This window comes from Nyctereutes procyonoides, unplaced genomic scaffold, assembly GCF_905146905.1.
Source record: "Nyctereutes procyonoides isolate TBG_1078 unplaced genomic scaffold, NYPRO_anot_genome, whole genome shotgun sequence".
NCBI lineage: Eukaryota > Metazoa > Chordata > Mammalia > Carnivora > Canidae > Nyctereutes > Nyctereutes procyonoides.
In genome coordinates, this window is record NW_026575112.1 from 767702 (window position 1) to 781146 (window position 13445).

The window sequence follows — 13445 nt, forward strand, 5'->3', positions numbered from 1 at the left end:
GAAATTCTATGACAAAAAAGACAAACAAGTGAGGGAAAAAGGTACAAAACCTATGTTTCTATTTGCTCCAGGTGAGGTGTCAGGAGAAACAGGAAAGTACCTGAAGCATTGGGATGCAGAACTGGTAGATGCCTGTGCATCCTACTATTTTGCTATTTGTTTATACAGATTTTGCATTTATAAATTTGTGGCCATTAAATTATCTGCCTCAAAATTTAATGTATGTTATTTTTTTAAAAATCTTTGTAACATTAGTCAAGACTAGATATTTAAAGAATACATAGCAACCTATGCTTGTAAGTGCATAGCAATGATTCACACACGATTCACCCACATGATATACTATGACTCAGAAAACAGACAATACGGAGATGATTTCTCTAAATTGCCAGATTGCACAAGTTCAAAGAAATACAATTTCTTTCTCTTCTATTTGATTCTTGGAATTGTGCAATGCAGGTTCTTTTCAAATCACTTTTTCTTCATGCCAACATTAATAATGTGCAAGTACCCAGCTAATATAAATAAATTGTATTACCTCTCATCTGACAACACTTCTGCCCTCCATTATTGTTGGGATACTACTTTGGTGGAGAAGTGGGACAAGACAACTTCTCAGTTCTGTCAGGAATCTAAGGATCTTTGGGAAGTCGAATGTCACTTTAACACAAACACACTATCACATTCTATCAGAGGATTTAGAGTGCTGTTTTTTAGAACAAAATTTGTTTCACTGCACTATTTTCAAGACTCTCTTGTGAATAATTTCTATAGATTCAATGAAACTTAGTATCAGTGAGACTCTAGAGCTTTACTTATTACCTCTCAGTTTCAATTTCTGTATCATATTATGAAGTGGGAAGAGACAAGTCAGGACATGGGATACATATGAAATATGTCATAATATGTGCTTATAATTAGATAACATGAAATATCTGACTATGGTGAAAGGCCAAAATTGCCTTATTTAAAGTCAATCTTTGTGCTCTTAAAAGACATTTAAAATTTATTTTTTAAAATATATAGATATGATAAATTATATATATATATAATTTTAGTCACATAAAAGTTTTTGCGATATGTAGAATTGTATATAAATTAAGTGATCACTTAGCAGAGGATAAATAAAACAAATTAATGTACATTAATACAATGGAATGCATGGCCTGTATTAATCATATTTATTTATATACATAAAGTATGTTTATCATGATATCACTTTTTTAAAAATTAAAAATTCAGTGATTTTGACAACAATATATAGTTATTGATAGGCTATGTGATTTTGGTCAGTTTTTTTTTTTTCTGTATCTACAAAAATTTTTACATTGTGATGGATTGTCTTGAATGGGTATGTATTTGTTTTATAAATTATTAAATTATCACAAAAATAAATTTTATAAGAGTGTAGGAATTGGGAAACTAGAAATAAGGAATGCTTGTTGAATGGGGTCATTTTGCTACTGCTGAAATAGGAATAATTTTAGGTGGTAAGGTAGAGAGGGACAACATTTTTTTCATGGTCTGTGTTTCTTGTTCAAACACCTTACCCCTGTAAAATAACAGAAAATAAACCATCAAAGTATAATATATCTTGCTTATTCCTGGGAGACCAAGAAACCAGGGACCAGACACAGAGATAATTATGTATAAATCCAGGTCAATCAGGAGACAATGTTGAACCCTTTCGCAGACAGAAATGCATGGAACAAAGAGGTCAGTAATTCTGGGGAAGGTACTAACATTTTTTGCTATTTTTCTGATTTATACTTTAAATTTTAGGGGCTTTTATCCTTTTTTAACTGAAAACATGATATAAAACCAAAGAAGTGTGTGATATGCTATATAAACTTTTATTTCAATTACTTTTATAAATCTGCTGATTTAAAATAAATATACACATAGAAAGTAGGGAGGAAAAAAAGCAAGTATGGACTGCAGAGATATCACCTATTTTTTATTGTTTTTAATCTCTTACTTGTATTTTTATATATTCTTTAAAAAACTTATTCTTAAACCTTTTAAGGAAGCATTATTTTTTTTAATGTGTCTACAAGGACTGTTATTTAAGTGAGTTTAAGCCAAGGGTTTGGAGACCTGCACATTGATCACTAGATCATCATTCAGGTATTTTTTTTAATCTCTTCTTCATCTAATTTCATCTCCTATATTCTGATGAATAGAGGAGGACTTGTATTATATTGCATACAATATAGTTGATTTAAAATAAGACAGTGGGGCAATATAATTTAACTGACCCTCAACCACCTTTTTTTTTTTAAAGCAAGAGGAGATAGATTTCAGAGATATTTAAAGGCAAAGTGGTAAAGTAAAACAATAATTAAAAGTCTAGGAAAGGGATGCCTGGGTGGCTCAGTGGTTGAGCATCTGCCTTCCACTCAGGGTGTGATCCTGGAGTTCCAGGATGGAGTCCCACATTGGGCTTCCCTCCAGGAGCCTGCTTCTCCCTCTTCCTACATTTCTGCCTGTCTCTCTGTCTCTCATGAATAAATAAATAAAATCTTTTTAAAAAGTCTAGGGAAGTGAGAAAAAGGTACAGGTCAGGCTTAAATCTCTCTGGGGTGTGGGACTGTGGGCATCAGTATTTTTAACACGCCTCTTACAGATCTGAACAGTTGGTGAATAGACTATGAGGGTTCTAATGAACTGGGGCAGGGAGACTCAGTAAACCACATTCCCTCATTTAACACTCCATCACCCACTACCAGAATCCCTATGATTAGAGCCCAAATGTTCTCCATAATCTCCCCTGAGCAACAGCGACTGTCAGAAAGCAACATGATTAGCCTTGACATTTTGTGGTCTCTCATTCTAGAGTATTGAACATGGAGACCCTCCCACCCTGTTCAGCAACCACACCCTCCCTGCTTTAGTGGGTCCTGAATCACAATCTATAACCCTTGTTTACTGAGTCTGGATAGGACCTGGGGTGAGTGGGGAAGTGGAAGCATATTGCATGAAGGAATTTTTCCTATGGCCCTCTATTTTGGATTTTTTTGGGGGGAAACAAAGGAATATATTCATTATTTGTGCCTCTCAGTTATGCTTCTCTATTATAGAATATATCAATATTTCTACTAGATCTAAAAAGAAAATCTTGTTGAATACATGGTTATCTGGCCAAATAATTGTAAGAACCATCGCCTCAAACTATGAAGACATTAATGTCTTTATATAAGAAAGAAGTAACAAAATCTATCATACATACAGTGTATGTTGGTATGAAAATAGTATGCTTTAATTTGAACAAAAGTGTGCTATGAATTCTGTACAGTGCTGTTCAAATGTAGGCAATGTTAAGATCACTATCACGATACCAATGTATTGATTTGGATATATTTCCAGGACAGTCTGCTTCACCTTAGCAGTCTTGACATTGCCTCTTTTCCTAAATACAAAATAAATAATAAATAAATAATAAAAGGACCAGCAGTTTAACTACTAAGATGATGTTAATCCTGGTTCCATTTCCTTCTTTCACAAGCAGGGGTTCCCAGATCTGAGTGATGGCTGTTGAGAACTGCACTGTGATTACTGATTTCATACTCCTAGGACTTTCTGGCAGAAAGGATGTGCAGCAGGGGCTCTTTGTGCTCTTTCTGCTGGTTTACGGCACAACCATGATTGCCAATCTAGGGATGATCCTGCTGATCAAGCTGGACTCCAGGCTCCACACGCCCATGTATTATTTCCTGAGCAATCTGTCTCTCTGTGACGTCTGCTACTCCTCCACTGTCTCTCCCAAGATGCTGGCTGACTTCTTGTCTGAGCAAAAGAGAATTCCATATGATTTATGTGCAATTCAGATGTATTTTTTTGGGGTCTTTGCAGATGTGGAGTGTCTCATGTTGGCTGTCATGGCTTATGACCGGTATGTAGCCATTTGTAACCCACTTCTTTATACAATCGCCATGTCCAGGCAAATCTGCATCCACCTTGTGTCCCTTGCCTACATCGTCGGTTTTGTGGATTCAGCAATCCACACCTGCTGCACATTTCGATTGTCGTTCTGCAACTCCAATATCATCAATCACTTTTTCTGTGACATCCCACCCTTGCTAGCCCTTTCCTCTTCAGATACATCCATCAATGAGATAGTGATGTTCACTTTCATTGGTTGTGTAGTGGGATGCAGCATCATCACTGTTCTCCTCTCCTACAGCTATATCCTAACTACCATCCTTAGAATGAACTCAGCTGAAGGGAGACGCAAAGCCTTCTCTACATGTGCCTCCCACTTGACCGCAGTGGCTATATTTCACGGCACACTTCTGTTCATGTATTTCCGACCGAGCTCCAGTTACTCGATGGACACAGACAAAATGTCTTCTGTCTTCTACACTATGGTCATCCCTATGTTAAACCCACTCATCTACAGCTTAAGGAATAAGGATGTGAAAAGTGCCCTGAAAAAAGCAATCAGCACTAAATTATGTTCTGGGTGAAGTTGTGTTTTTCACCCAAAAGTGTTTATTTAAAGATTCTGAGAGCTGAAGTATGGTCCTTTGACATCAATTCCTGTAGTCTCATCAATACAAGCTTCTAGATGTTTCCTACTATTTATCATTGTACCTAAACTGAATGTGGGGAGAGTCATTATTGATCTTATTTTTCCGTTTAAACTAAGAAAGAGTAGGACTAGTTTCGGTTGCTGATTTGCAAAAAAAAAAAAAACAAAAGATCTTTTTATACCTGCCTTCTCTGTTCATAGATATGGCTCAGTGAAATCACATGGGAATAGCAACTACTCTCCTCACATCAGTTAAACTTTTGCACTTAAAGTTATGATATCTTTGAAGCCGTGAATTCAATAAACTTGCCCAGCCAGAAGGTAGTATTAATGAGTTAAGCTGAGTTTGTTTGTATCCTTTCTAGGGACTGGTATCACCCTATAAACGTTCCATCATAGCACTTAGATGTATATCAGTAGTAAGTAAATACATAAGAATAAATACAAAATTCGTGCCCTAATTCAAAGTTCCATAAATGCAATGCCCTTTCCAGGATTGTTCACCAATATTTCTACTTTATTATTTACAAAGTTCAGCTCCAGATGTCATTTAAAACATTTATTAAATAAATCTGTGTCCCCTGCAAAACTGATGCAAAGGAGCCTTTGCAAATTCACACACACCCACACTCACACACAAACACACCCACACACAAACTTGACTTTTAAATATTATTCTAGTACGTTTGTCTTAGATTAAATATTCCTGCACATATTTTATTTTGGCCTAAGCTGAAATAACCATCAGGGACAGATAACACTTGCAGTAAAAATCTTTTTGGACCATGTATTCCTCATCATTCTGGCCCAGTAGACATCTGAAGGAAAAATTGCTCTTAATTTATGCTGCACCTCATTTGCACATTAGCCTGTGAATTTCCCTTCTTGCTCTCACTCTGGGGAGCAGATATGATGCTGTTGACAACTGTACAGAAACTGTACAAAAGAAAGTTGAGGGTCTTTACCTTGTCCAAAGGCCACTGGAAAGATGACTCAGTCTCCCTTGATGTGTTCACAGCATTATACTAACAAAATAATAAAAAAACCTAAAATTCCTAATTAATACAATTTAAGTGGAAAAGAAAATGTATTAATATTATGTTTAATGAAATAAAGACAAAGTAATATTTACATAGAATTCTATTTGTAATAATTGGATCCCTGTGCATCTATGAAATAAACACAATTTTAATTACTGAGTACCTGATATTAAGTAATCTTGTATCATTTCCATAAACTCAATTGCATATGTTATTTGTACTGTCATCAAATAAGACTTAATTCACTTCTGAAAAACATAACAAGAGGTTCTCAAGAGTATTCATTTTATTTTAGGTCATTGTCTAGAAGGGAATATAGGAGCATTTTTTTTTTTCTGGTTCCATGAGGAGAAAATAATGGCAGTACAAAGTTTTCCATTTAAATCTTCTTACATATTTTTATATGTTCCTTTAGTGTTTAAAATGGGCTAAGTGTACTTCAAAATGTCATAAGAATTAAATGACACATTTAAAAGTTGCAATTTTCAGCAAGTTACTAGTATTTCATTATCTATTGAGTAATTTAATTTACAATCTTAATAATTTGTTGTTCATAGAATATATCATATATCAGGACCTCTCCATCACTGTTCAAATCCCTTCCCATCACAATGTACTTTATTGAAATCGTATTAAATATATTCCTATCTGTAAAGATTAAACCTATCCATATTATACAAAATTGGATTCACTGGTCAGCTTTCATATATATATATGTAAGAATAAAAGATATTCCTTTTTCTTCTTTATATTTTCTTTTAAAAACCTTAATTATATATATATATATATATATATATATATATATATATGAGTTTGATTTGCCAACATATAGCATAAGACCTAGAGCTCATCCTGTCAAGTGCCTCCCTCAGTGCCCGTCACCCAGTCACCCCATCCTCCTCCCCACCTCCCCTTCTACTACCCCTTGTTCGTTTCCCAGAGTTAGGAGTCTCTCATGTTTTGTTACCCTGTCTAATTTTTCACAGTAATTTTCTCTCCTTTTCCCTATAATCCCTTTCACTATTTTTTTTTATATTCCCCATATGAATGAATAGCCTTTATACATGGTCAAGAAACCAGGATTTTTTTTTGTTTATGCTTTATTTTCATTTCATTTTATTTTTTTAAGATTTTATTTATTTATTCATAAGAGACAGAGACAGAGAGAGAGGCAGAGGGAGAAGCAGGCTCCATGCAGGAAGCCTGATGTGGAATTCGATCCCAAGATTCCGGGGTCACACCCTGAGCCAAAGGCAAACGCTCAACTGCTGAGCCACCCAGGCATCCCCTTTATTTTCATTTTAAAGAATGGTAAAGATGAGAGAAATTTTAAGATAAGAACTGGAATTCAGAGAGAGACAGACCTGGTTCACATCTATATACTATCATTTACTTGTTAGCTGTGGGACTGTAGATTACTTGTTCTGTGAACACTAAGGGTCCTCATAGACATAGTTATTTTTATAACCAGGTATATATCTATTTATCTGAGGATGATAATGGAGTTTCTAAGATCACTCAGAGCCAACTAAGTCTCTCTCAAGAACTAAACCCTCAGGCTGCAAGAAAACATGGTATAATCCTTGGTGTCCTGTCATGAAATAGTATCTCCAAGATCCATTTTTATCTACTTGAGAGCCTGCTCACCCAGTTATTCAGATTCCAGTTGTACATCATGGCGCTCCCTGTCCAGATACTTTGGGACTTGTTTTTCCTGATACTACCTTCATTCCTCATTAGAGCTGAGCAAAGATTTATTCACCACTACCCATGCTGGACACATCATTCCCATATCCAGGCTAGATGCCTGAATCTGTACTTCTGATCTAAGTCTCAGACTTATTTGTCTCAGACGTATTGCAAAAAAGTGAGTTTAGATAATTAATCCCAGAATACTTATTTTATGTTATTTGTGCAGCTCTATCCCAAGAGCCACAGCTGAAATAGGATGTTGTTGGAGAAGGTCATGGAGAGGAGGTGATTACTGGTTGATCTGTTAGCAGGACTCAAGGAATCAAATGATCCTCACCCCTCCTCTGTCCTTGGAATGTACATTCTGCCTACAATTCCTACAGTTTGAATTGTTCCAAGGACATATCCTTGAGAAATCAATGTGTTGTTGACACTACCTGGACACTTAATATGACTAAGCTCAATTAAGGCCTCTGTATAAATTTTTAAGATTCTGGAGGGCAGGAGTGGAGATCTACTCATCTTTTGGCTACCCAAAATAAGCCCTCATACATAAGTTCATTGCACCTGCCACCTACCGATCTGGAGTTGTCTGCTTCTTTCTTCCATCTCTCTCTACTTTCCATAGGGTTAGGGAGAGAGAGGAGAGGTTAATGAACCAGCATACACTTAACGAAAAAGGAATCAATATCCATATGTTGTGATGAACCCATACACTGTGGTGAACATTTTCTACTAAGTGTTTAGGATGAAACACTTGCTTTTCATTGGCACTAGCTGACATTCCACTCTTCCCTATTGATAGTCCACACTGACCAGAGCTTTACCTCACCACTGAGCTATATGAACAAAAACCTACTTTTAAAGCCTGGGGCTGAGAATGGAACTGTGATGTTGGTTTATACCCCAACATGCATTTTCACTGTCATACGACTTTCTTGTCTAATTTACCTTCTCTCCCATTATTCAACCTCTCCTTTGGTTCAGCACTTTCTTTAGGCTTTCAGCTATGATTTCTATTAGTCATGTCCCAACAGCCTACATAACTTTGATCTCACCATTTGTTGGCTTCTGATCCCGTATTTGGTTGTCAGAGGATAGCCTCCTTCAGAAAGTTCAGCTGTTTGCTTAACAATCAAGAGATTTCAGACTGAATCTATCCTTGAGGAAATAGTTTAGAGCCAGACTTTAATTTTGTTGATATTTGCAAATTGTTTTTTCTAATAAGTCACTACTGACAATATCATGCAATTGTCACATGTGTATACAGTACTCCTCCAGAGAAGGAAACAAACAAACAAACAAAACTGCAAGAGAAATAGTTTCTGCCTGTTATAGGTGTATAGTCCAAATTAAAAACAAAAACTAGCAAATATACTCATATTTATTTCATTAAAACTTACTCAGTAACTGCACTGGAGAAAATGTGATAAAGAGGTAAGGCATCAAATAAGGAACAATAATTAATGATGAGTCTAGTAGAGGGATAAACACAAACTACAAGATTAGACAGAAAATTCTAAGAGTTTTAAAAGAAGTACCCTTAAGGTTCTAGTGAGGTTTAGGATGTTACTTACCATCTCTAATTGAAAGGGTATTAGAAAAAAATCATATAGGAGTTAAAATTTGAGGAAAAAAATTTTTAGAGAGAGTATAGCTTAGCTGCAATGCACACATATTTACATGGAAATAAAAATTAATTGAAAAAGTCTTAGTTAATTGCATTTATTTTCTTCCGCAAAAGAAAGTTGTGATAATTTAATGGCTTATTCAATACTGAGAATAATTATGATAAAGTTTAGGATGGGAGAGAAAAGGAGTAAGACTATGGACTATAGGACATTATGCAAAAGGTAAATCTACTCTGGAATATATATTAAAAATGTCAAATTTAAAATAATATATATATAGAGAGATGTAATACAATGATATGATGGGATCTGGCTCTGATGTTAGGCCTGGGCAGTATTCTGTAGTTGAGACCTCATTACCTACAATTTGGGAAACATTCATATTAAACTGACTTTCCCAACAGAACCAAAGTTCAAAGAACAGACATTATTGAAAAATTGTCAGGCTCAGTTTTATTCTTCCTTAAGAAAGCAATTTTCTGCCTATTACTTTCCTAAAGGCATTTTTGACGTCTTTGTTCCTTAGACTGTAAATTAAGGGGTTCAACATAGGTATGATCAATGTATAGAACACAGAGGTCACTTTGTCAATATCCAGCGAATGACCAGTGCTGGGGCGCAAATAAATAAAAATGAGGGTACCATGGTAGATCGTGACTACAGTAAGATGGGAGGCACAAGTGGAAAACCCTTTCTTTCTTCCTTCAGCAGACCCTGTTTTAAGAATAGCTGCTATGATGCACACATAAGATAGAAGGACTGCTAGAAGACAGATAGCTTCCACCAAACCAGCAAAGACTACCAGAATGATGTCATGCATGTAAGTATCAGTGCAGGACAGAGAGAAGAGTGGGGAGATATCACAGAAGAAATGATTAATTTCTTTGGAGCAGAAAGACAGATGGAAGGTATTAGTAGTGTGAATAATTGAACTCATGGTACCTCCCAAAAATGCTCCAATGGCAAACTGGGAGCAAACCCTCTTGGACATAATAACCGTATAAAGCAGAGGGTTGCAGATTGCTATGTACCGGTCATAAGCCATAGCAGCCAAGAGGAAAGATTCTGTGTCAACCAAAGAGCAGAAAAAATATAACTGTGCAGCACAGCCCTTGTAAGAAATGGTCTTTTCTTTGGAAATCAAGTCCACAAGTAATTTGGGGGCAATAACAGAAGAATAACATACATCTACAAAGGACAATATACAGAGGAAAAAGTACATCGGGGTGTGCAAATGGGAACTACTTGTGATTAATAAGATCATCCCAAGGTTCCCCATGAGGGTAACAGAGTAGATAAAAAGAAACATAACAAAAAGCACCCTCCAAAGTTCTGGATGGTCACTAAATCCCAAGAGAAAGAACTCAGACTTCACAGTGTGGTTCTCCAACTCCATTCTCCGCAGTGTCCCTGGACTTCTGAAGTGGTGGCACGGTAGTGATGGCAATATTAACAACAACCTCAGCATTCACTAAAAAATAAGAAATAAAACAGTCAAAATAAATAGAAGAGGAATTCTAACTCCACTTGGGCATCCTCATAACATCTAGGCACATCTATAGCTCATGTAGTATCATGCATTATAAATTTTCATGACTCAAGCCAATGGCAGATGCTCAACCGAGTCACACAGGCCCCCCAGATTTTTGCATTTTTAGTAAATTGAGAATGTATCACTTCTATTACTTAAAGCAATTCTTTTCCAAATTTAGGAGCACCATCATCAAATCAGTTGTTGAACTCCACTTTCTTCAACTCCCTCATCTTCCACAAATATCAAGGAATTGTGGTCAACCACATGGTTATATAGCAAACTGGAAAAATATCCCCTGTCCCCATTTGTGCTGTTTTTGTTTTCACAACAGACAGCATTGCTGTTCCAGGTGAAACCCTGTATAAATAGAGGAACAGAAGTTCTAACCTTACAATGTGGTTTCACCTCTGAGGAACTAAGGAACACCTTAGAGTTATTTGAAATCCACTGATAAAATAGAAAGAAGAAAGGTTATGCATTATTTATAAAAGTCACTGAATCCCAGCTCTTGTCACTCAGAAGTTGTGAGACCTCGGTCAGGTCAATGAACCATCGAATTTCCGTCCATCATCTAAAATATGAGAGTGATAGTACCTTTCCCCTCAAACTGTAAGTGTTAAAGGAATGTCTTTCTGCAGATTCAGTCTCCTCATCATCTTGTTCCTTCATGGTTCTAAAGCTGGCAGCATAGCAATCCTGAGTCAATCCAGGCATCTGTTTTATTTTTTTGGAATTCAAACTATGGAATACAACTAGTGACATCCTCATGCCTACAAACATGTTAAATTCAATTCAGGCAATGTGATAATGCTATCCAGGAATGTTCCCATGCCCTCCACAGTGAAAAATTGTAAAATATATGGAAAAATCCTCATGCACCTACCTCTATACCTTTCTGCCTTTCATTGTCCTTGCTCTGGTTTAGAAATCTATTAGACAACCAACAGCAACACACATGATACTTGTCTACAGACATACACATTTTATTCAGTGTACAGACAATAAATTGCCCTCCCTCCTGTGGAAAAAGTCAATTTTGTATCTATTTGTATATTTATTTGTGAATTCTTTATCTATAATCCTTTGCATTATCTTTTATACCAGTTGGAACAGTTAAATGAATGAATTAATGAATGAATGAAGTAAAATCATTGACACAGTTCCAATTTATATTTGTATAAAAGTCACAATTCTTAGACATATATATGTGTATGGATGATTGAATAAAATTGTTCTTTACTATTTCATATCTCACACAACCTTTTTCCTCCTTTAATCACTATTGTAAACCTGCATCACTCTCTTTAGGTTTCACTCTATGACCTTCTCACTGTCAGAAAATGATTTCTACCTTGTAGAGAAAAATACCCGATAGCCAAGAAGTATGTGCTCAACTTTCTCATCAAGTCATCATATAAGCCTTTGGGTTCATCAGTGACTTCCTCCGGCCCTTCCTTTCTTTTCTCGGAATATCGTGCTCTGCCACTCTGAAGTTAATCCCTTTAACTGTGCATCCAATTCTGACTATCTGCATTAATTAAGATACTTATCCTATTATTACAAATCTTTCCTTTATAAACTTGCAGCATATCACATTGAAGTCAATTTCACCTTTAAATATAATATTCTGTATCTACTTCCATTTATTTTTTTTCCTTTTTTCAATATTTTTTTACAGACATCTACACTGGTTTCCAGTTTCTCACTTCAGCCTACCGATAGGATTTTTATCCTTACAATTTAAAGTCCTTTTTGTTTCAATCCCAAACTACATCCTAGCTGTCAAATCCAGAGATTTTCAGTAGGTAATAAACTCTATTTCTCTATTCCATTAATAGCTTTGATCTCTCCTTTCTTCTTAACATCTCCTCATCTTTCAGTTTCTAGATTTCTCTCTTGATTTCAGTCCTTCTCAGCCTCCTTCATACATGGTGGCACTTTCCTAGGGCTTCATTCTCAACCTACTTCTCTCCTCACTATTATATACTCTCTACATAATTCTGTGCCTTTTCTTACAATGCCAAATATATAGTGATAATTTTCACATACCCATTCCAAAACATGGGTCCAAACTCAAAGGGAGCTATCAAGCAGGCACATGTGCATTTCAGCATGCTTAAAACAAAAATGTAATTACCATCACTTCCTATAATTTATGCCTATTCTATCCCTATCTTGGTATATATCTCTCCCACCTCCATTGATAGTCCAAATAAGAAACATTCTCTAACTAAAAACTGAACAAGAACAATTGATTTAATCTGCAAAACATGGCAAATATCCGATGTTTCCTTCTTATCATCACTGACATTCCATTATTTAATGTCATTCCTCATTTTCCTCAATTGAACCTCTTAATTGTCCCAATTCCCTCTAATTAATTCCCTTCCTACTTCCAAACATGATCCAAAATGTATCCATAAACCACCATAAGAGCTTTTACCTGTATAAAATAGACTTTGTATTATTTTGCTGTTCTTAAACTCTTAAATTATTTCCTGTCCCCTACAAGCTTAGCTTTTAAAAATACTTAGTTTTCACATATATTCCCATTTTTATCTCCTATATTCCATCTCACTCCAAACACTTTGCTTTAAAAAAAAAAAGTGTTAACTGGAGAAAGAAGCATCTTGGAGCTCTTTGGAGTTCTTCTTTCCTGAAATACATATGGCATCCTCCTTAGAAAATATGGACTGTCATTGAGTGACAGCCCATCTGCTCCTATTGACGAATATGAAAGGCAAGATTGTCAGTTGACCTAAAAGTGGAACAACGCCACTATTATGAAAAGAAAAAAAATATAGCCAGTGTCTAGAAAGGCAAGGTGGATGAAAATGCTTCTTTGCCATGCTATTCACTCTTTTGGGAATCATGAAAAATGACTATTAAAAAGTAGACATGAAAGAAAGGGGCTTACCTTTAGGGACAATGCTTAAATAAGCTTGGGGTCTGAGCCATGGAGAACAGTCACTGCTGAAGCTATTTTCTACCAAATGCCTTATTTCTAACCATAGAAG

General features: G+C 35.8%; 2 protein-coding genes across 2 annotated transcripts; one reads left to right on the forward strand and one right to left on the reverse strand.

Moving 5' to 3' along the window:
• The first annotated feature begins 3527 nt into the window (after nt 1–3527).
• LOC129514913 (olfactory receptor 5W2-like) lies at nt 3528–4466 on the forward strand. The gene has a single exon (XM_055333601.1). It carries the CDS (start codon nt 3528–3530, stop codon nt 4464–4466), a length of 939 nt encoding a protein of 312 aa, XP_055189576.1.
• Nucleotides 4467–9357: 4891 nt separating this feature from the next.
• Nucleotides 9358–10293, reverse strand: LOC129514883 (olfactory receptor 5I1-like). The gene has a single exon (XM_055333576.1). The coding sequence runs from the start codon at nt 10288–10290 to the stop codon at nt 9358–9360; it is 933 nt and encodes a 310-aa protein (XP_055189551.1). The 5' UTR covers nt 10291–10293.
• Nucleotides 10294–13445: the final 3152 nt, after the last annotated feature.